The sequence below is a fragment of the Kogia breviceps genome, chromosome 6, assembly GCF_026419965.1.
Source record: "Kogia breviceps isolate mKogBre1 chromosome 6, mKogBre1 haplotype 1, whole genome shotgun sequence".
Lineage (NCBI taxonomy): Eukaryota > Metazoa > Chordata > Mammalia > Artiodactyla > Physeteridae > Kogia > Kogia breviceps.
This window is the reverse complement of record NC_081315.1, coordinates 16,799,267-16,823,435: the sequence shown is the minus strand read 5'-3', so window position 1 is coordinate 16,823,435 and position 24,169 is coordinate 16,799,267. Positions and strand designations below refer to the sequence as shown.

The window sequence follows — 24,169 nt, the reverse complement described above, 5'->3', positions numbered from 1 at the left end:
GGAAACACAAAAGACTTTGAATAGCCAAAGCAATCTTGAGAAAGAAGAACAGAGCTTGAGGAAGCCATGTTCCCTGATTTCAGACTGTACTACAAAGCTACAGTCATCAAAACAACATGGTACTGGCACAAAAACAGACACATTGATCAGTAGAACAGAACAGAGAGCTCAGAAATAAATCCACATACTTATGGTCAATTAATCTACAACAAAGGAAGCAAGAATATATAATGCAGAAAAGATATTCTCTTCAATGGTGCTGGGAAAACTGTACAGCTACATGTTCAAGAGTGAAATTAGAACGTTTTCTAATACCATATACAAAAATAAACTCAAAATGGATGAAAGACCTAAATGTTATACTGGAAACCATAAAACTCCTAGAGGAAAACATGGGCAGAACACTTTTTGACATAAATCATAGCAATATATTTTTAGATCTGTCTCCTAAAGCAAAGGAAATAAATGCAAAAATAAACAAATGGGTCCTAATTAGACTTAAAAGCTTTTGTACAGCAAAGGAAACCATCAACAAAACAAAAAAAATGTACTAAATGGGAGAAAATATTTGCAAATTATATGACCGATAAGGGGCTAACATCCAAAATATATAAATAACTCATACAACTCAATGTCAAAAAAAACAAACAACCTGATTAAAAAAATGGGCAGAAGACCTGAACAGACATTTTCCAAAGAGAACATGCAGATGGCCAACAGGCACATAAAAGATGCTCAACATCATTAATCATCAGGAAAATGCAAATGAAAACCGCAGTAAGATATCACCTCACACCTGTCTGAATGGCCATCATCAAAAAGTTTACAAATAAAAACGCTGGTGAGGATGTGCAGAAAAGGGAACCCTCGTACACTGTTGGTGGGAATGTGAATTGATACAGCCACTATGGAAGACAGTATGGAAGTTTCTCAAAAAATGAAAAATAGAACTACCATATGACCCAGCAATTCCACTCCTGGGTGTACATCTGAAAGAAACGAAAACACTAATTTGAAAAGATATATGCACCCCAATGTTCATAGCAGCATTATTTATAATTGTCAAGATATGGAAGCAACCTAAGTGTCCTTCAACAGATGAATAGATAAAGAAGAGGTGGCATATACATATATATACATTTATTTATTTTGTATGTATATATAATGAAAATTTGCCATTTGCAGCAACATGGACGGACCTGGAGGTTATTTTGCTAAGTGAAATGAGTCAGACAGAGAAGAGAAAGACAAATACTGTGTGATATCACTTATATGTGGAATCTAAAAAATACAACTAGTGTATCTAAGAAAAAACAAACAGACTTACTAACATAGAGAACAAATTAGTGGTTACCAGTGGAGAGAGGGAAGTGGGAAGGGACAAGATAGGGGTAGGGGATTAAGAGGTACAAGCTATTATGTATAAAATAAATATGCTTCAAAGATATACTATATAACATAGGGAATATAGTCAATATTTTATAATAACTATAAATGGAGTATAACCTTTAAAAATTGTGAATCACTATATTGTAAACCTGTAACTGTTATAATATTGTACATATATAACTATATATATCTCAATAAATTTTTTTAAAAAGTAAAGAAAGAAAAAAAATCTCTCCTCCCATTTTCCCTACTGCAGTATTCATAGAACCGAAACCTTCACATGTACCTGGCTGTCCAGAAGCCTCAGAAACTGTTTTTCTAGGAGGGCATAAATATATTAAAGTTGTTAGTGGAGGGGACAGAAGCCACATTTATATTATTATATTCCCAGATTCCCAGTGTTGGACTCATTCTTTCAATTAATTTTTTAAAACAACATTATTTCACTGGACTTCCTGGATATTTAATTTAATGAACATTTATTGTATCCTCGTACATTTGTAAGAATCATGATAGTATGATAGGGTAAATGGATATGACTGATTCTTTATCCAATATTTTTTGCATGTTTGTTTTTCCCATGTCCATTCTAATTGGTGTGTAGTGTGTGATGATAAATTTTATGTGTCAACTTGACTGGCAGTAAGGGATGCCCAGATAGCTGGTAAAACAGTATTTCTGGGTGTGTCTGTGGATGTGTTTCTAGAAGAGATTAGCATTTGACTGAGTAAACAAGATCTGCCCTCACTAATCCAATCCCCTGGGGGCCGGAATGGAACACAAAAGCAAAGGGAGGGTAAATTATCTCTCTCTTCTTGAGCTGGGATGCCCATCTTTTCCTGCCTTTGGACATCAGAGCTCTTGGTTCTTGGGACTTCGAACTCTAGGACTTTTACCAGTGCCCTCAGATTCTCAGGCTTTTGACCTTGGACTGGGACTTATACCACTGACACCCCTGGTTCTCAGGCTTTTGGACTGAGACTGAACTATATCACCAGATTTCCTGGTTCTCCAGCTTGCAGACAGTAGATTGTGGAACTTCTCAGCCTCGATTACCATGTGAGCCAATTCCCATAATAAATCTCCTCCTGTATATATCTCTATTTGTCCTATTGGTTCAATTTCTGTGAAGAAGCCTGACTAATACAAGTGGTATCTTATTGTTGTTTTAATCTGCATTTCCCTGATGACATAAGATGCAGAACACCTTTTCATATGCTTATTTGACATCTGTATATCTTCCTTGGTAAGGTGTTCAGGTCTTTTGCCCATTTTTAAATTGGGTTGTTTGGTTTTTCATTGTTGCATTTTAAGAGTTCTTTGTATATTTTGGATAACAGTTCTTTATCAGATATATCTTTTGCAAATATTTTCTCCTAGTTTGTGGCTTATCTTCTAATTCTCTTGATCCAACATGTTTTTACTTAGACATGTGACTTCATATATATCTTCACATTAATAATTGGTACTTAACTAGTATAGATGTGCTTATTAGCATAGACATACTTAATAGTTTCCAACAAGTAGAAAATTCTGTGATGCTTGTTACTACCGCTAAAAAGCTGACTCCCTTAATCCCGAAACTTTTCCTTTTGATCTTTTTCTTCGTCTATCTGATAGAACAATACTTTTCCAAAAAAGCTAACAGAAAACTATCAGCAAAAGTGGACAATTATGAAAACATTTGGAAGATGAATTAATTACTGTAAGCATGGTTCCTTCTTTTTCTGAAAGAGTAGCTACTACTCTTTGTTGTTCTATAACATTTTCAAGAATTGGTTACTTTTCATCAAATTTAAAGTACTCAGCTGATATCAAAAGCAATCGTGTTTGGCTGGTGTTTCATTTTATATCTTACTATCCTTTTAAACATTAATTCAGCAAACATTAAAGTGCGCTATGCTAAATGCTGTGAAGAATTAAGCTCTCAAGAGCTTAGTGTTCATAGATAACAACTGAAAAGAGGGCATTTCCAGGCAGAGATACATTCTTGAACAAAAGCACAGAGATGGAAAGGGCGAGGTGACCAATATGTAACTTGTGTGAATGGGTAGCAGTGGAAGATATAAGAATTGAAAGGTATATTGGGTTGTTTGAAACACCCAATGCGAAACTTATTCAGTAAGCAATAGGAGACTCCTGAGCTGGAGAGTGGCATTCTCAAAATCATACTTAGAAGATTAACCCGACTGTACTATGTGGGATAAATTGTAATAGAGAGACTGGAAAAGGAATTCCAATTGAGATATTACAATCGACCAAATCAACAAAATTACAGGGGTGAGATGGGGTGAGAGGGTGGGAAAGATCACAGAGGTGGAAACAACAGAGCTTGGATGTGGGAGCGCAAGAAGCAGAACTAGTCTAAGATGTTTCCAGCCTAATGTACGAGAGGATGTTGCTCTTCTGAACAGAAACAGGAGATTAGGGGGATGATCAGGCTTTCCAGAGAAAAGGAGTTAAGGTTTGGGAATATTTAATTTGAAATGTTGGCGGTTCACTTATATTTAAGTGTGAAGCAGACACTTGGAAATGCAGGAAGAGGATATAGGATTTATGAGAATGAATAAAGTTACCAAGGGAGGAAGAGAGAAGAGGATGGGAGAAAAAAGAAAAATGTGAGACAAAAATAGAGAAGACAGTAGGTGCTGTCAAAAGAAAGTATAATGAGAATCTGGAGGGTAGGGTACCTTGGACACCAAGGGAGGGGAAAGTTTTTCAACAGGATTGTGGATGAAACTGAGAGGTGTTCTTCTTTACAATGATTCCCTTCTCTTCAGTAACAGAAACTGGTACCTAGAAAGGGGCTATATTGCCCAGTCTCCTTTATAGCTTGAAGTACCTATTTACATAGTTTGGGCCAATGAAATGCAATCATACATTTTCTGTGTTACATCCAGGAAGTCTCCTTGAAAAGGGGGGGGGGGGCATACTTTTATCTTCCCTTCCTGCTCCTAATAATGGCTGGAGCTCCAGCAGATAATTTGTGGATCATGAAGAGATCTCAAGAATGGGAACTGCACATCAAGACATGGAGCAGCACAATACAGCATCCTAGTTTCCTGCCATCAAGGAGCCACCACGTCACCTCCGAAAGATTACTTCTAGATTTCCTTTTTTTAGAAATAAATAAACATGCAGCCACACTCAAATAATAATTGATTAAAAAATTATTGATTATTTGGTGTGGGAGTAGAGCCCAGTTGGGGGCATTTTCCAAATAATGTCTATGAAAACATGTTCTAGAGTCAAACTGACTAGCATTAAATTCAGCTCCATCATTCATTAACTATGTGACATTGAATAAGAAATTTAACGGCTCTAAGCCTCATCATATTAATAAAGTCGACATATTAATAGAGCCTACCTCATGGGTTATGTGAGAAATGATTTGTAAAGTGCTTCACACAGTGCTAGCACATAGTAGGTACTCAACGAATGTCAGTGAAAAAACCTCAGGTGGTCATTGGGTAATATGGTATAATTTTTTTTTTTGCGTTACGCGGGGCCTCTCACTGCCGTGGCCTCTCCCGTTGCAGAGCGCAGGCTCCGGACGCGCAGGCTCAGCAGCCATGGCTCACGGGCCCAGCCACTCCGCGGCATGTGGGATCTTCCCGGACCGGGGCACGAACCCGTGTCCCCTGCATCGGCAGGTGGACTCTCAACCACTGCGCCACCAGGGAAGCCCCCTAAGCTTTATTTTTAAAGTTTATTCTTGTAGGAACCAGCACAGAGAAACGGAAAGAACCCAAAGTTTGCAGTCAAATAAACCTGAGTTCAAACAGTTTCTATCTCTTACTAATACTATGGAAACGGTTGTATAGTGTGGTTGATTAGCATTAAAACTATTTTACAGGAACTGAGAAATGCTGAACCAAATTCTTTATTTTGTATTCAGAAATAATTATAATACTGTGTTACCATTTTAATTTTTTTAGCAGTACACTCATTCTAAACTATTTAAGAAATATTTACCACACTGAGAGATAATTAAAAAAGTTGCTGTTCTCATTTAGAAATATTTTCCAATTCTTAAATACTGTGTACCATTCTGGTTACTGAACCATAAGAGGGAAATAATAGCTGGGAAAGGTAGACAGAACAGCCATAGTAATTCAAGGAAATAGAGGAAGGATTTTCACACTAACAACTTTTCAAAGAAAAGCCTTTTGCTAGGAACACAGAATTCTTAAAGACGAAGTGTTACAAAATCAAAGAATGTAGAGGGTGTACCTCAGTAGTCTGATATTTACATGGGATCTGGCCACAAGGCCCAGAAATGCTAGAGTCCTGCCATTGATCAGCTACCCCTGTCTGTGAGGTCGTTGAGGAAAGAACATGGACTGAGGAGGCAGGCAACATAAAGAAATTCTACATTTCTAGGTGGTACATAGGTCTTAAGGCTACAAATTCCCCTTTAGAGATCTGTAAATAAACTAGGATGCACCTATGAAGAGCTCCTTTTGTCTAAGTTAGGTTAGGTCCAGTGGACAAAAATCAGATCAGACAGAAAGCATATAAAGCCTGCTTTACCGCTTCCATTTCCAGTCTCAAAGCCAAGTCTACCCCAGGAAAGAGTAACCTAGACTGTTGCAGATGTGAAAAGCCAGAAGGAGGATGTGAGAGCCTTCACCAGTGCCTACAGCAAAATGGCTGGCATCTGAATTTGCTTTGTGGGGTCACCATATAGTTGAGTATCTAGTTTCTTAGTAGGAAGAGGAGGTATCCAAAGTACTGTAATATTTTTATCATTTTATTCATCTCTCTTGTCATCTCTTGTTAGGGATTACACACGTCTCTTTTTCCATTAGATACAGAACCCTTGAGGATCTTTGTATCCCCATAACTTAGCAGGGTACTGAATCTATGGCATATGCCAGTAAGTGTTTTTTAAGTGACTAAATGATTATTCAGGAAGCTACCGAGTAGGAAAAAAGGTACTACAGATACATTCTTGAAAGGCAGATAAGTCTTGTATGGAGAGCATTCTAACATATATGGAACAATTAAGCCACAATAAATGACCCACAGAATTGAGTACTGAACCTTTTCCTCCAGAGTATAAATAAGTACAAATTTGTAGTAGGAACACATTAAAGTACTGTAGCTCATTTGGGGGTAAGGCATGGTCAAGATAGGATAGGATTTGTTTAAGCCTTTAGAATGGTTAGAATCTGGATGGAACCCTTGCTGGGAAAAAAAAAAGTCCTGAGACAACTTTTAGGTGGATTCTGACATAGACTCCTTAAGGCCTTTGCAGAAGCCTGGTTTCTTTCGCCTAAAGTTAAGAGACTCCTTGGTTTAGTGGGGTGGACTGGGCTTTCTCAAGGTCTTTGCTCTACTTATACACAATGTAATAAATCAATGCTGCCGTTGCTTGGTATCTGACAACAGGAGCAGCTTTACCTGAATTTGCATTGCTTCGGTTGGTGAGTTTTTCGTCTCCTTCCCCCGGTTCTCTGTTTCTTGTCACCACCACCTTCTGGGTTTCTCTTAGCACCCTTTGGACTATCTATGGGATAAAGTCAGAGCGCTTTCCCCCTGGGGTGCGAGTATAGTTGTGGTAGGAGTTGGGAATGAGGTTGCGGAAGCGTTTCCCTTTGCACTAAGGCTTTTCTTTCACAGTAGATGCTAGTCTCTTCCCAGCCGCCCTGACTTAAAGGGGAAATGGACCACGGCCAAATTACCCCTAAAGCCTTCCAATGCGTTTTCTGGAGCTTTTCTGAATCGCGAAGCAACGAAATAATAGGAGCAGCGGGCCTCGGCCCCGCCCTCTGCTGGAGGACGCCGAGACCGCGGGGCGGAGCGAGTGGGGAAGGCTTGCGGCTCGGTGCGCATGATCCCAGGGCTCGGCCAGGAAAAGCGCTTGAACCTCTCTCCCAGAGACTTCCGGGTGGAAAGAAATGGGCGGAGCCAGTTCCGGAAGCAGAGGGGCGGGCGCCTACTATTTAACCTCCTTCCTTGGAAGAGCGCTTCCGCTCTCGTTTGGTGAACGGATGAACCTGTGGGATGTCTTGTCTGTGCTCATACTCCTTTTCAGTTTTCCACGCGGCTAGAAATCGACCTGGGAGTATTCTGACACCAATGAGCGGGTGGGGCGATAGCCCCTGCGCTAGCACCTCCATTTACAGAAGTTCTTCCCCGGCCTCCTGAAATTGTTGACGGCTTCTTTTTGCTCCACATCTCTTCTAGCCTCCCTGTTTTTAATACCTTTGCAGCTGCCCACCCTTCCCCCCACGCCATTATGTATGCTCGGGCTTCCCGTGTGCTTAGATTGGCTGAAGGTGGCAGCACTGAGGATCATGTGGGTCCTGGATCCTACCAGGTACCTTTCCTGAAGCAGCAGGCAACAGGTAAGGTGTAGAGAAAGGCAAGTCTTCTGTAACAGGCGCCTCACTTTCAGCCTGCTCCGCTTCTGTGTGCCTGAGTTAAACACTATAGTACCACTTCATAAGTATAACACATGAAGTAGGCAAGGAAAATACTATCCTTATTTTACAGGTGATAACTGGTAAAATAATTTGTCGCATTTCACAAGGCCAGTAAGCGTATGGTGAAGACTTGATTTTACAGTGGTTGTCCACATCATACTTTAAATGGTACAGATTAGATCTAGGATTTTTATTTCCTGGCCCCGTTGCCTACGTGAGTCTCCAAATCTCCTGTGTACTTCTTAGCGCTTTCTGTCTCTTCTTTGTAATCCTCCCTGCCTCACACACCTTTCCTAACTAACCAGAGAAACAGTAATTTACTGAGATATAACTTTTATATTTCTGTTTTGGAATACCTTTTAAAGATAGTCCCATGTATTTTTTCAGGCAGATGCTTCCTATCTTACCATACCCATCTTTTTCAATATACTTAGCGAGAGCCTGTTTATCCCACATTCTGTAAAGAAAAGCTGTACTCTTTGAGAGGTGGGGTGGGAATGGATAATTTAAATATTTGTTCTCATTTGTTAGCAATTAGTGGCTAGGGGGTGACTTTTAATAAATACTTCTAATTTGCTTTCTGCTTTTTCTAATCTGATGATTTTTGTGGGGCTAAATACCATCCAAATTACACTTTTTCCTTTGTTAGCCCGCATTTTCCCTATTTTCACACTATTCCTGTATTTTTAAACAAATGCCAAGATCCACTACTCTGTTAACATGTTTGATGAGATTAGGGTATTAGGTTGATTTAAGTTTGTTTGGAGTACAAATTTGTCATTTGTCATTGTTTTAATCTTGAATTTTACTGCTTTTCAGCTTCTGCTATTGATATCGGTGTTCTTGGAGCTTATTATGTGTCTTTATTTAATGCAGCTGAGTCCTTATAAGCATTAACTCCCTGCCAATTTATTAGCCACCGACGACCACCGAAAATGCTTACACTTATGATACTTTTCAATCCTTATTTTGACACAACTGACCATTGTCTTTTTAGAGATATTTCTTCCCTTGGTGTCTGTAACATCATTTTTTTCTGGTTCTTTTTCCAACTATTGTCTTGGAACAGTGCCTGATACATGGCTGGGACCTAGTAACATTTGTTAAATGCTGAATCAGGTATCATTTTTCCCCTCTTCAACCAACCCTCCATAGTCTTCTTTAAAGGTTTTTATTTTTCTAAATACCTTTTAAATGTTTATATACTGTACTTCCCATCCTTTGCTTTTCTCATGTTTACTTTTTCATTCAAATCCATAGCTTCAACTGCTATCTATATTCTGATTCTGATGACTCCCTAACAGTCTTTAGAGATACAGGTGATTCATATATCTAAGATGAGCTTTCTCCTGATCATCAGGCCTTTGCATTGCCAATTACTTTTTTTGGACATCCCTACCTGGGTGGTCTCTGGCATCTGAAACTCCAGGTGTCTGAACTTATCATTTTCCCTACCATCACAGACCCCTTTGAAAAAAAAATGCCCTGTCAGTGGCTTATAAACTTTTAGCTTTGGAATTATTTTAGACTCCTTTTTTTCCCTCTGACTGATCACTCCCATTGATCATTAGAACCTGTTGATTTTCTCTTTTCATTCTCTCTCAAACTGGTTCCCTTTCTTCATTTAACTGCCCTTGACTTAGTTTGGGATTTGTTATTTTTATTCTGAAATAAACCAATAAAATATTATTGGTTTCTCTGTTTCAGTCTCTAACAACTTCTGTCTTATGTCTAATGTAATCTTCCTAAGATATAATTATGTTATTTGTTTAAAAAATTCCTTTTAACACTAAGGTTAAAATCTGAACTCCTTAACATGGTGCATAAGATTCTTCAAGATCCCTAACCTGGTCTCTCACTTAACCTGATCTTTCCAGGCACTACACCTCCACCAGCGCTTAACCTACATATCAGCAATTCCAACTTTGCATTGTCTGTAAATTCATGTTCATTCATCTCCATGCCTTTGTACCTGCTGCTACCTTTGCTGAGTAATCTCTCTTTTCTTTCCTTGGCTAATTCCTACTTATTCTTTGAGCCTCAGGTAAAGTGAAGTTGTTCTTTGACTCCACTCTGTCTCAGGTCTTTCTTCTTTGTCTCCTAATGACTCAAAGCACTTTGATACTATATTGTAATTATCTGTTAACTTATCTGGCTGCCACATTAAAATGTGAGATTATTGAGGGCAATAACCAAGATCTTGACTGCGTTCGTCTCAGTTTTTAGCTCAATACCTTAACACGTATGTAAAAGAAATAAACAGTAATTCTTGAAAGAAAGTTTAAAAAAATCTAATGAGTTACACATAGCAGAATTAAAAACTCATAATCTGACTTTTGTGAACTTTGCTTAGAGATCAGTAACTGGGGTTTGCAAGGCCATTCTTTTACTGTTTTATAGAATTGTGCCTTGTTGACCTATGAAGGAAACTAGGAAATTCCATATTTGGGAACTTTGAGCAGCTGCATCCTATAGAACCCTGTTTTAGTAATACTCAGCACTGAAATGCTAATAATAATAATCAATAGAGGTTACAGGTGTTTCTTTAGTCATTTCTCTACAAGATTCCCTGGCAAGATAATTTAAAAGTAGCTGTTACCTCTTTCCTAGGTACATTCTGCTTTACACCTCTTTGAGGTCAGTAACACTGGACTATACAGAAGTATACACGCTTATTTAAGGGTCAGGGAAATTTTGTAGAGTATGATGTAGGAAAAGCGATGTTGGGACTTTATGTAATTTATTTGTTACCTTGAATTACACAAGAGGAGAAGATCTTAGTCTTAGAACTTCAAAAGAAAGGTGGTGCAGATACTCTTTATTCTTAACCTTTCTCTTCTAATTATCATTTTCCTCTTACTGTAGGCTGCTTGGTCAGTCCTCCAGTGTATTGTCTTCATATTTTCCTCAGAAAATTCTTTCCACATTAATTTTCAAACTTCATTGCCTTGACTTTTGTCCAGTTGATCAGGGATTTCTACCCAGGATTTGCAGCTGGAAAGGAATAGGACTGAGCTGCTCTGATTTCATGAGTGGGAGAGATACTGGATATTCCGATTCCAGATTAGTGAGAGCTGCTCCTGATTTTCTTGCAAATTATCTGAGAAGCAAGCAAATCTTATCTCATTAAAGCAAATCTTTCCCATAAACGCCCAACCTAGTAAAATATGATAAAAACATAGTCCTTTTAATAATGTGACTGCTCCTGGCATTATTGTGCTAAGGCGTATTTCATTGCTTTTTGAGCTTGATTTACGTAACAAATGGTACCCCATATTAGCATATATTAGTTATCTGTGCTGGTTCTATATTATTATCTAGGCTGGGTGACAGTGGTTCTTAATATATTCTTTGCTAAATTTCTTCTTTGATGGGAAAGCAGTTAGTTTTATCTGCCACAGAAGCAAGAGCTGTCCATGGTCTTGTACTCCTGCCTTTGTGCTTATGCCAGCAATAATGGTTTTATCTTATTAGCCATTCAGAATTTAGGGAGACCATTTCAGGGAATTCTGTCTTTATTTAAGTTTAAATAAAAATATGTATGTGGGCTTCCCTGGTGGCGCAGTGGTTGAGAGTCCGCCTGCCGATGCAGGGGACACGGGTTCGTGCTCCGGTCTGGGAGGATCCCACATGCCGCGGAGCGGCTGGGCCCGTGAGCCGTGGCCGCTGAGCCTGCGCGTCCGGAGCCTGTGCTCCGCCACGGGGGAGGCCACGACGGTGAGAGGCCCGCGTACCGCAAAAAAACAAAACAAAAATATGTATGTGATTGCTATATAAATGTTGATGTCCCTGAAGATGAGTATATGTTTCAAAGATCTAGCTATTTTATGTGAAGAATGCCCTGCTTGCTTTGTACTGTAGTTGTGGCTGCAGAACTTGTCCTTTATCCCACGCCGCCCACCTTCTTTCTCAAAAAATAGACTGACTTTTATTGCTTCATGCCAGTCTGATTTATCTTCTGCTGTTGGTGCCACAAACATAGTATATCTCAAATTGAACTTACTTCGTTCTTCTCCAATCTTATCTTCTATATTCTTCATTTCTTCTTTCTACCTGACAGTTTGGTTTATCATTTATTGTTGGAACTTAACATGTCAGTATAGTCATATGTCCCAAATCAAACTTTTAATTTTTCACTCCACCAACCCTAATGTGCCAGAATCGTCTTCTCCTATATTTTGTATCTTAATTATTAGCAGCACCGTTTGTAATGTAAATTGTTTGTTTATTTGTTTGGCTTCCCCACTATTTGAGGCAAGGGTTTTAGCTTATTCATTATTGTACCCTAACTGCCTCTCTCTGACACGTAATAAAGCATTTCAGTATTGCTGAATGAATGAGTAAAGGTGTAGTTTAGAATATCACCTATTCTATATTGTTTAATATGCACGACAGTATGATAGGGAGACCAACCATCCTGGTTTATCTGGGAATGTCCTGATTTTAGCACTACAAGTCCTGTGTCCTGGGCAAACTAAGACAGCTTGTCACCGTAACTGTACACAGTAGGCATATAGTTATGAATAAAACAGAAAAGTCCCTTCTGTTATGGAGCTTATTAGTATAAACATTTAAATTTTCTTGTGGTTTTACTTGAGCTCAATATTTCATACAAACTTTTAACCTATTGATGAAAGATTATTTTGTGATTAATATTGGGAAACGTCAATGGAGATTTTATGAGTACTGGCTTTCTTGAACACATGGGGCTATTGTGTAGGGGTTTTTTCCCCATTTTTATATGAATTTCAGTATTTTGCAATTCATTTTATGTTTCTTTAGATAGATTCAGTTAGAATCTCTGCCATGTTCTGATGACAGCTGCCTCAGAACTAGCTTAAGCTTAGCTTTCTTAGTTTTCATATCTATCTCACATTACCTAAATGAACATAAATTAAAAATAAATACCTTTAATTGTGAGATGAAATACGGATGCAGAAAATTGCATAAAATTTAAATAACTTAAAAAGTGAATACTGAAGTAAAGAAATATAACATTGCAAAATGTTCTTTTCCAATCATAACCCTTTCCCTCTTCCCTACAGGTAAGCACTATTCTAATTTTTATGGCAATTAATTCCTTGCTTTTCTTTTTTTTTTTTTTTTTTTTTTTTTTTTTTTTTTTTTTGCGGTATGCGGGCCTCTCACCGCTGTGGCCTCTCCCATTGCGGAGCACAGGCTCCGGACGCGCAGGCCCAGCGGCCATGGCTCACGGGCTTAGTTGCTCTGCGGCATGTGGGATCTTCCCGGACCAGGGCACGAACCCGTGTCCCCTGCATCGGCAGGCGGACTCTCAACCACTGCGCCACCAGGGAAGCCCTCCTTGCTTTTCTTTATGGATTATTAAGTTGATGAAATGACCCCTTTAACGTAATGAAATGTTTCTCTTATTCCTGGTATTCTTTGTTCTAAAATCTGCTTTATCTGATTTTAATTTAGTCACTCCAGCTTTCTTTGATACATGGATGCGTGGTATACCTTCTTTCATCCTTTTATTTTTAACCTCTGTGTCTTTATGTTTTAAGAGGGTTTCCTATGACACCATAAAGTTGGGTCTTGCTTTTTTATCTAATCTGACAATCTCTTTTAGTTGGGGCATTTAGAACTTTTCCATTTAATTTCACTATCAATATTGTTGTGTTTAAATTTACTCTCTTGCTATTTGTTATGTATTTATCTCATCTGTTCTTTGTTTCTCTTCTTTCGCTAACACAGTTGAATGATTTGAGTTTTTAAAAAAATGGTTCTGTCTTTATCTCCACTATTGGTTTACTAGCTGTACCTCTTTCTTTTATTACTTAGTGGTTGCTCTAGGGTTTACAATATACATCTCTAACTTATCACAATCTACCTTCAAATAATATTGTACCACTTCGTGTATAGTATATGAGCCGTACAAGTGTGCTTCTGTTTTCCCCATCTCATTCTTTGTGTTATTGTGGCCATATATTTTATTTCTACATATGCTGTAATGCCACAATAAATTGAAATTATTTTTGCTTAAAACAGTCAATTTTTTTAAGTGATTAAGAATTGAGAAAAAATGTCTTTTATTAACCCACATAAAATTAGTTGTTAATCCCATTCAGTATACTTTTCATTTCAGAAGTTTGATTTGGGTCTTTTTTATATCGTTATCTCCTCATGTTCATCTTTCTTCTACCTTATTGAACATATGAAGAATATTTATAATAGATACTTTAATGTTTTTTGTGCTAATTCCATCTTCTCATTCCTAAATGTGTTTCTTTTCATTGACTTTTCTCCAGTTTATAGGACATATTTTCCTGCTGCTTGGTAGAACACTCTCTGGTTGTTTTCACTATTCACTTTATATAATCTGTAGCTTGGTTTCTGTGTGCTTATATGTGTGTTTTGATGGAAATCTGTATCTTTTTCTTTGGTTGCTTACCCCGATTTGGAACATTTCAACTGCTGTCCTGGGTTTCTCGAAACTTGGCTTCCTTTTAAGGATTTCTGTTATGGTCCTTGTGTTGTTTTGTTTGTTTGTTTTTGCTTTGGGATAGCAAATTCAAACCATCAGTCAGTAAATTAACACCCAGAGTTTTAACATCATTCATGAAACTTTTTCTAATCCACCTCAGTGTGGTTGAGAACTTCTCTTTTTGACCTTCTGGGCATTTTTTAGCACTTCAGATATTTTTCCATGTTTAAAATTATTTTAGTACTTTTCTTAATGCTTCAGTAGGTTGTTGCTTTTTAAGGGTAAGATCTGCATTTGACTCCCCTCTTTTGTGCTTTAATACCCAACACAAATAAATAACTTTTGATTTCAGTTGCATTTTAGTACATGAAGGCCTCAAAAGAAACATTATTTCTGGCTTTAAAAATATGTTATTAGTCCAGATTAGCAAGCTTTTAAACTGTACTAATTATCACCATAAATATTCATAGTGTACATTGTCCTTTGTTGTGCAAGATTCTCACAAGTTTTGAGTCCTCACTTTCATTCTTTTATTACCTGTTGAATATAGCTGCTCTATTTTCTCTTTAGTATCTTTGTTGATTAAACTATGCTCATTTTCTTGCTATATTTCTTGAAAATTTTTATCAATCTTTCAGCAGACTAAATCTGTCTACTAAGTTTACTTACTATGTCTCTGCTTGTATCTTGGATTTATAAACCTTTGTTTGGGGTCAGGCAGTCAAGAAATATTTACCGAGTGCCAACTATGTACCAAAGTGAGGAAACATATTAATTAGTTGCCGTAAGCTCACTTTAAATTATTTCTATCTAGGCTCTGCCTACAAATTCATATATGCTATTCTCTATAATTAATATGTTTTTCCAATATATAAAACTGTGATCTTCTGAGGATGAAAATATTTTATCAGTTAAATAGAACTTCCATTTTAATCTCAACCAAATATGCTTAGAAGAAAAAATACTTGTTTTATTTTCTTTAGATATTTTTTCTGGTGTTTAGTAAGTCCAGTTCTGTAGGTTCTTATATTTAATGTATATTAATACAAATTCTGCTCTTACATAAAATTTTTGAAATGCAAAAACTTCTGTGGCTAGACCTTAGTTCTAATAATACAGTCTCAGCAATTGAGGTTACCAAATAATTTTATACATTTTGAGTGCTTTTTCTCTGAAATTATTAGAATCCTATCTTATCTGCCGGTGATATGATTTTACTTTCATAGGTGGCTATGCACCATTCCTTTCTTTGGCTGCCAGAGAAATTACTTCTACTGTTGCCTCTAACACTGAGAAAGCTGTTCCAGGTCCAGGACACTATAATGTTTCAGAGGTGCAGGTAAATTTATCATAGTTATTATAATTGAGCTAATAAAAATTATGCTTTCTTCCTCTAATAGACTAACATGTCATTTGTCATATTTTATTTTCCCTTCATGTGATCTTCTTTCACCTTTCACTCTATATTTTGCAATTAGAATAAGAGAAAAACAAATGTGTTCACTGTCGGTTGTCTGGTTGGGTGTTTGTCATTAATCCACATATTCTATAAGGCATAAAACATTGTTACATGCCTCACAGACCTTGAGATTCCTGAATGGGAGAATAGGACTACTGAATTAATTAAGGCCCATGAAAGTTGTGCAGATGGTCAAAATATGTAGAATAAGGATGGCAACAGAGTGAAGGAACTGGTTTTTGTGCCATACTCTAAAGCTATAGCTGTTGCCGTTGTCTTCTATTTCTCAAGAGTCTGTGACCAGACTATCTTCATTGGTCCATTTATGTTCAGAAATAGTGGTTGTAACTCCAGTCTTTATAATCATTAATATCAAGTTTTCCCTTTTCACATAAATTTTGTACTCATTCATAATGACTCCGACTTGACCCTAGCAGACCTTTATCTCCCCTGTTGGAGGCCCAGATCAAGTCATTTATGCCTTAATTTTTGCATTAGATTTTCTCAATTATTAATGGCAATGATTCTACCAGTTAGGGGTTTTTGCTTGCTAGCAATAAAGTGGATTTTTGAAACAGATACTATGTTTATCACAGATTTATAGGTAAGGTACTTGGGTGGCTCATAGACTTGAAGGAAGAATTGAGCAGTCAGGACTTACAGAAGGATAGGACTCCAGGTATTCCAGGTATTACGGTAGTAAGAACTTCTGCATCATTCAATGGGAAACTGCCATTAGATAACTTAATTCTATAACTTCTTCCACTTTTTATGTGTGACAACACTGAAGATTAAAATCCCCAGTAGGGAAAATCTGATTGGTCCAGTTTTACTATGGACCCACACCTATGATTCCTGGGTCAGGGGTTCCTGTGTTTAGAAGCTCCTTTAAAATCACAAAATATAGGGGAGGTTTGATTGTCCCAAGGGTGGCAAATATGCTGTTATGAGCAGATGATAGAAGGGATGCTGGACAGATAAAAACAATAGATTTCCATTATTTTTCACCCCTTGACTGCCTAGTTCTCTCTCATGCACACAACATACACACACTTCTTCCCATATATATAATTTTAAAAGTGCAATTATTTTATGGATAATTTTCCTTCCCAGAAGGAGCCAAATTAATATCTAGCTACTGCATTCGAAGATGGTATTACAGTGTCACTGCTAAATGAATCCCGGATCTCTAGATTTAGGCTATTTCTTGTTCTTGAACATTCCTCTTTCATTATTCTGCAACTTATAGATTCGATGGTAAATATAACATGAGCTATTATAAAGAACTGGTTAGGATTGTGGAGCTAGACTGGAGCTAGCTCTAGACTACCTAGATTCAAAATCCATCTCTGCTACTTACTAGCTGTGAGTTTTAATCTTAACCACTTAATCTCTTTGGGTCTTAGTTTCCTCATCTATTAAGTAAGGGTAATAACTTGGTAGGCTTTTTCTAAGGATTAAATATATTAGTAAGCATTTAGAATAGTGCCTTATAGTTGGCACTCAATAAATTTTAACCATTGTTAGTGTTGCCATGTTATAATAGAAAGGGGAAAAAATAGAGGGAAAATGAAAGAAAGTGATGTACGAAGCAAGGAAATACAGGCGGGGACCTGTTCTGTTTCTGTAACTGATCACGAAGCTACGGGTAGCTTAAGATTTTTCCATTCCTCATTCCATGTTCCCCATGTCTTCAACAAGAACTTTATCCAGTAGAGTTCTAAGCTTAGTGGGATCACCAGACTCTTCAGATCTAAGGCATCTGAGCTCTTGGTTCTTAGGCTTGCTTTTTAACCCTTAAATAAAGTTGCTCTTAGCATTTTCACTGGCTTAGTTAGGAGGCTCTGCAGGGTGTCCCTATGTTCCATCCCACCACACTCTTCTTGGCTCTCATTAGTCCTGTTTTTCTGTCTGGGTCAGGGTTAATCACCCCAGCCAGTACACAAACCTTATTTCATTTTCTGCTTGGTAGCATAAAGAACCTGGAATTGGCCAGTTGGTGGTTTCAACTTCCAATTCAGGGAAACATGTCTTGCTCCTCCCTGGCATCTTAAAACTTCCAGAAAACTAGAGCCTAAAGCACAAAAAGCAAAACAGTAAATAGTGGGGCATTAGACTTAATCGGTAGAAGTGTCACTCCTGCCTACACTCCATGGCTCACAGGCCAGACCAGCATATTATGGGTATATGGGCTCGCTAGTTCTACCAGTATTTCCCTCATTAAGCCTGATCTGTAACTCCGGTATTCCAAGAGGGAAATGTAATAAAATACATAATAGGTAGATTTCAAACTTGTTAAATGTGACAGGTATCAGGATGTTGGAGTGTTATTTTATATGAATACTGATTTTAGTCAGTTCCACCTGTAAAATAATATAAAGTGCTATTTAGATCAAATTTTATTTTATTTCAAATTGGGTACATTTCTTGGATTTCAAGAATAAGAAATTAGGAAGTGCTTTTTTGTGTAATAGATGATCTAAGAAAAAGAGTTCTGGTATTCTCTACTTTTCTTCTTAAAATTATAAACAAATGCCAGGAGAAGATTGATTTCCTTTGTTTAAAAAAATGACATTACTTATTTACATAGTTGCTGTTGATTTTTTTGTAGTTTTAGGCTAAATTCTTGCAGAACTTTTAGAAGTTCAAGAAGTGTGAACTTATACTATTTGAAAAATAAGGGGCATTTCATTTTAAATAGCTGAATTAGGAAACATTTGTAGTGTGACATAGGTTACATATTCTGTAAATAATAGATAATAATTAAAGGGATAATCTTACTGGAAATTAATGCATGTATTTAACAACTTATCTTTATACTTTTCTTTTGGAAGCATAGGTTGACATGTTGCTTTCTATCAGAAGTTAGTTAGTAAATATTATTTGGAGACTTCACTTTTAAAATGGAGACTTTTTAAAAATGAAATTTAAAATAACCAAAAATGTGGGTTGTATTTGTGAGGGCCCACCTCCACTGCTAAATACAGAATACTTGAAGCTTTTATAAAAGCAGAATATTTGGGAGTTGAAATTCTTTCCCCCTATTTGGTCTCCTCTATTTCTCTCTTCCTCTTATGGTTATTTCACTTTGGCTATGGTTGTGGCCATTATTCTAAAGTTGGGGTAGGGGGTATAAGTAAGTTTTGCCTTTATAGCTCTTGCCCAGTTATAGGCAAAACAATTTCTTTTGTTTCCTTTAGCATATCTAAAGCATGTTAATTTTTTTCAAAAGGAAAAGAAAAGTAGAAAGGAGCATAAAGGAAATTTGCTTAGTAGAAAAGAACATAAAGGAAATTAAGAAAATAAAAGAAGCAGAAGAATCAAATTTACAAAGTGCAAGCTTCTGATCCTTTGATAATTAACTTATTAAGTCACGTAATTTGTTTTGTTCATATCCTGTTTCCTAGGATGATTCCCACTCCAGAATTTCAGTATAGACGTCACTTATGTTTTCTGGTTGTCTTCTAGTTTCAGACCTGTTTCTGCATGGCAGATACCGTTTTGTTCCTTGTTACGTGAGAATGGTTCTAGATGTGGGGATGTCTTCCCTGGGTCCAGATAAATAGTTTATTTCTTATTTCTCACCGGCTAGGCCTAGGAATAGATGTCCAGATTAGGTTTGATTTTTGATTGGAGAGCTACACCTCATTAGAGCTGAATGATGGTCTATCATATGTGATACAGTGCATGGCCTCACACTTCAGATGAGACTCTGCTTCCTGTAGAGCTAAGAGATTGCTGACAATATAAAAATTCATCAAATAGCTATTGCATATAGACAAAGCACAGTTCTCAAGAAGTACTAAGACCATTGTCTCACAGGTTTTTATATAAATTGTATAATTACTTAGTAATATAATTTTGGGTCACTTATCTGACATATGAAAGTTCCTTTGGTAACCATTTGTAAAATTGGTAGAATTGGTAATTATGAATAATCTGAAAAAAATCCTGGTTAATTTGTACACAGTTTAAAAAAATCAGATTGATTTTACTATCCTCTGTTGAAGTATTCAATATAAATTCAAATTGCAGTTTGAAGTGTCAGATCGTAGAGACTATAGTAATGGCTTGCAAAGAATGAAAATTTGAGGAGATCTTTTCTTTTCACATGATTTTATTATTTAATCTAACTTGTTAATTTTTTTACAAAATCATTAAAGTCTACTATTATAGATCCAAACTCTTTAAACATAAGAATTGTGATCTTATTAAAACAGTAATCAAGTAGCGAATTGACTATCTAATTTGACTCATTTTTTTTTTTTGAAAAAGAAGACCTCTTCTGTGTATTTCTTAAAAGCTGAATAAAGCTGAATAAGATGCAAACTCAAGATAGGCTCAGTTAATAGTGAATGTGACCAACTGACATGTACATGTCATGTGAAATGGTCTGTTGGTAAATCAATAACAAAAAAAACCTTATCTGATCAATCAAATGCCAACAACTGTTGGGTTGGCCAAAAAGTTTGTGTTTTTCCATAACAGCATACAAAATCCCAAATGAACTTTTTGGCCAATCCAATGTTAATATGAATCATCTTTGAAATGATTGAACTATGACTGTTTAGTGAAACTAGTATGATGGAATTTTATTTGAATTAACTGGCTATTAGCCAGTTGATAAATTTATGATTTTAGAGAATCCAGATATGTGACATGGAGAGCCATTCCTCCCAGGACTCTTCTCTGCAATAAACAATGTTTAAAACTAATCTGAGCATAAAACCAAGCTGTTGCCAATAAAGCTGCATAAACATCCCTGGAAATGACCAAAATGTTATTCATGAAAATAATTAATCCTAAACAAGCGTGGAAGGTTTGCTTTTCCCCTCCAATATGAGCATTTTTAGCCCATTTCTGAGGTGTAAATTCTCCAGGGGCCTGTAAACATAAGCATACGCTCTTTATTCTTGCTCCACAGCTTTGGAGATTCCTTTGTGTTTGATTCCTGTTTTAAAGTGGAGTGTTGAATTCTCTTAGAGTGTTCAAAGTACAGTAAATTTTAGTTTGAGTTCAGCATTAAAACTGACAGCTCTAATTGTCATCCTTATTACTCTCTCTCCTTAGACAGTTGTCTTCAGTCAAGAGCCTTAACTTTCTCAGGCTGAGTTTTAAAACTATTAATATTCATATTAATATGTAATATTTATCAAATAGGTATTAATTTTAAAGTGTTTCTTTTAATTATTTCATTTTTTCTCTCCAATTTAGTATAATATAAAAGGAGGCCAAAGTCTACAAAACCGGGAGAAACGTTTTAAGAAGTTTATTTCAGATGGTCCAGGGCCAGCAAGCTATGATCAGTCTTATCCTGGAACGTTAGCTATGAACAGAAAGATACGAGAGGCTAAAGAGCATCTTCAGTCAGTACGTGCTATTTTGAATTATGCTTCTAAGGCCTTTTTTAAATTTAAAATAAAGTAGAAATGGTTTACTGTTTTATGTGATTAGTACATTTTAAAAACTTACCATAAAAATTAGTAGGTTTATTAGTATCCATATTGTAGTTTATAATTAAATGAGTATCTGATGTTTATAAACTTTAGTTTTTAACCATGTTAATATTTGACTTCACTTCTGCTTTTGATAAACCTATAATATAATCTCTTCTAATGTCTGTGGTGAACAGAAAGTAAGGGAGATTTAAAAAAACTGCCTGAGTGGTTTACCTCTCTATATAGAGGAAACTCCTGTGTAAGTACTGTTAATAATACAGTGAAATTTGAAACATGACTCCTGAAATAAATAAGCTCAAAATTTAGATGAGCGAGCTATATAGATCATTACTAATGCAAGATGAAAGGTGACAGGTGCTAAGTGAATGATCATGTGATTAAATGCCATAGGAATTTAAAGGAAGAAGATGTATTTCATAACAGCTTATGGAAAAACCTGAGCAAACTTTTCGGCCAACCCAACGTTATGAGAGAGTCTAATTTGTAGAGGATTTATAGAGGAGGTTGGCTTTGAAGAATAGGGTTGGAATATGCATTCTAGGCATGGAGGACTACATGAGTGCAGATGGAGAAGTGGGATCTTATGGAGGACAATGAGAAGATTATTTTAACTGGAGTGAAGAATTTGTGTAGGAGATTAGCAGGTGATATATTTGGAAAGGTACACTGGTGTTATATAAAGAATAATCTTTGCACCAAAAGCCAACCCCTTTGAAATAATTAATAAAATCTAGCAGATTTTGTTCATAGTTTATTTAGTGTAGTTCCCTCTCCTCTTTCCATAACAACTTCACATAGCTCATATTAGTTAAATTTTAATCAGTTCTTTGTTTGTTTAGGAGGATATATTTTAGGGCTAAGTACTCAGTTGAATAATGTCAGTGTAATGACAATAAGGTAAATGTTTATAAGTATACTTAAATATCAGCTCTTTCACGTGTGTGGACAAAGTAAATGTTCATTTACTCATGAAAGTGTTTATCAGACATTTTTTGAGTTACTGTGTGAACCAGACATCATGCTAGGCACTGATAATACTTAGAAGACAAATCACTGCTCTCTGGGATCTATAACTTTAACAGGAAGGAATGAATGGAATTCAGCACAGAACAGTTGATGAAATGCTATTTTAATAAACATTTAGTAAAAATTTTTACTAATAGCCCGAAGTAGATAGTTTTTGGAGGGAATTAGGGATATCACAAACTGGATCTTGAAGAAGCATTCACTAAGGTTGGGGCTACATTTTGGAAAGTCTTGACATCATGCAAGTAGTTTTTGAAAGTAGTGAATGGAGGGGAAGCCATTCAATACTTTCCTGTTTTAATTTGGCAACCAGTCTCATAAGTGTCACTGAAACTACTTAATAGTTGTCTCTAATGATAAAGAAGTGAAATTCTGCCAGTGATAGTATGTTTATGACACAATTACATATTGGACATGTGTGCAGTCAACTCTAGCATTTATTTATTTATTTAAAACCTACAGAGGATCAATATATTCTTTTTTTTGATAGAAGTTACACTCTATTTTTATTTTTTAATGAATATATGAGCTTCCCTTCATTTTTTTAACTTGTTGGTTATCTATTTTAAAAATATCTATTATAAATATATTCTTAATAAGTAATTTTTCATATTACTAAATCATTTAAATGCCAGTATTTTATTTGATATATTTTATACTGGTATTTCTAATATATGTTACTCCTTTCTGTTTTTACTTAAATTATAAAATGTTTTCCATTAAAGGAAATTTAGAGAAAAGGATAAGCACCTTAAAACTTCTGACTCTAACATTGATAATTCTGTTAATTTTTCCATAGCTCTTTTCAGTATCAAATCATATATGTATAAGATTTTATACACTTACATAAAATTTTACATAACTTACATAGCTATAGTAATACATTCTATTTTATATTTTAAATTTCCATTTAGCATCATATCAGACATTTTCCTTGCTAAATGGTCTGCAAAATTAGGATATTTATACAGGGCACCGGCAAGATGAAGGTAGGTCAGGAGCTGGAAAGGAATGAAGCCAGAAAATGTTAAAGAAAATATAAAGTTTGTTTTTACCTGGCAGATACTATGATAGCATAGCACAAGTAACCACTTTGAACTGCTGATTGTTGATGTGACTGTAGGAATGTATGCCTGTTTTTGGAATCACTAATGCTTGCTATACTAAGCAAGATAAATAACTGAGCCAGGTGAGAGATTCCTTATCTCTAAAAGTGGCTTTAACAGTAGTTTAGTTTATATTATGGTTTATGTTACTCTTTAATAGTAGTTTGGTTAAATCTTGGTTTATATTATGAGGTAAGACTTGAATTCACTCTTTTAAATTACTTTTACAGACAAACATTTTTGGTTTATATTATAAAACTCATAAAGTCGATATTTAATAGTTGTCTTTTAGTAAATTTTAATATTTGTTTATTCATTCCTTTTCTTGCCTTTGAGTAAATAATATAATTTTTTTTTTTAACAGAAAATGTCAAGGGCACTTACAGTTTCCAGAAGTGTTGATGTTCCTTCAATTCCCTCTTGTGGGTGGTCATATGGTTATCATATTAATGAGGATGGCAGTATCACAAAACATCTTCCACCTGCTATTGACAGTACACTAGGTCCAGCATTCTATAAACCTCAATTTGTAAGTATGATACATTTCACATTGACAGTTGGAAGACTGTTTATGATTATGCATGTTCTAGTTAATGTAGTACTAATTGCAGTAACAAATAGACCCCCAAATCTCCGTGGCTTAATGCAACAGAAATTCTTTTTTTCCTCATTCATATGGACATTTCTTGTTGATAAGAGATGTTCCTCCATGTAGGGATTCAGGGACACAGGCTTATTCCATTCATGTTACTGTTATCTCCAAAGGCCTTGGTGTCATCTGTATCCAGCTGGAAGAAGGGGAAAGGAGGACAGAGAACTGGTAGTGGGGGTTTTTTGTAGGCTAGGCCTGGGAG

At 36.2% G+C, this 24,169-nt stretch overlaps 1 protein-coding gene across 9 annotated transcripts in view; it reads left to right on the top strand.

Annotated features, from left to right (window-relative positions):
- The first annotated feature begins 7,365 nt into the window (after positions 1-7,365).
- STPG2 (sperm tail PG-rich repeat containing 2) overlaps positions 7,366-24,169 on the top strand; it is a 574,187-nt gene continuing 557,383 nt past the window's right edge. For 8 of the 9 annotated variants that reach the window (XR_010841185.1, XM_067036895.1, XM_067036894.1 and 5 more), the window contains exons 1-4: positions 7,385-7,742; positions 15,492-15,604; positions 20,939-21,094; positions 23,680-23,844. Coding sequence is in view for 8 of the 9 variants with exons in the window: in XM_067036895.1 (XP_066892996.1) it covers positions 7,634-7,742; positions 15,492-15,604; positions 20,939-21,094; positions 23,680-23,844 (543 nt within the window). In the remaining variant the exon portion in view is untranslated. Of the gene's footprint in view, positions 7,743-15,491; positions 15,605-20,938; positions 21,095-23,679; positions 23,845-24,169 lie in introns of all 9 variants that reach the window. The other variant, XM_067036902.1, reaches the window with a different exon arrangement.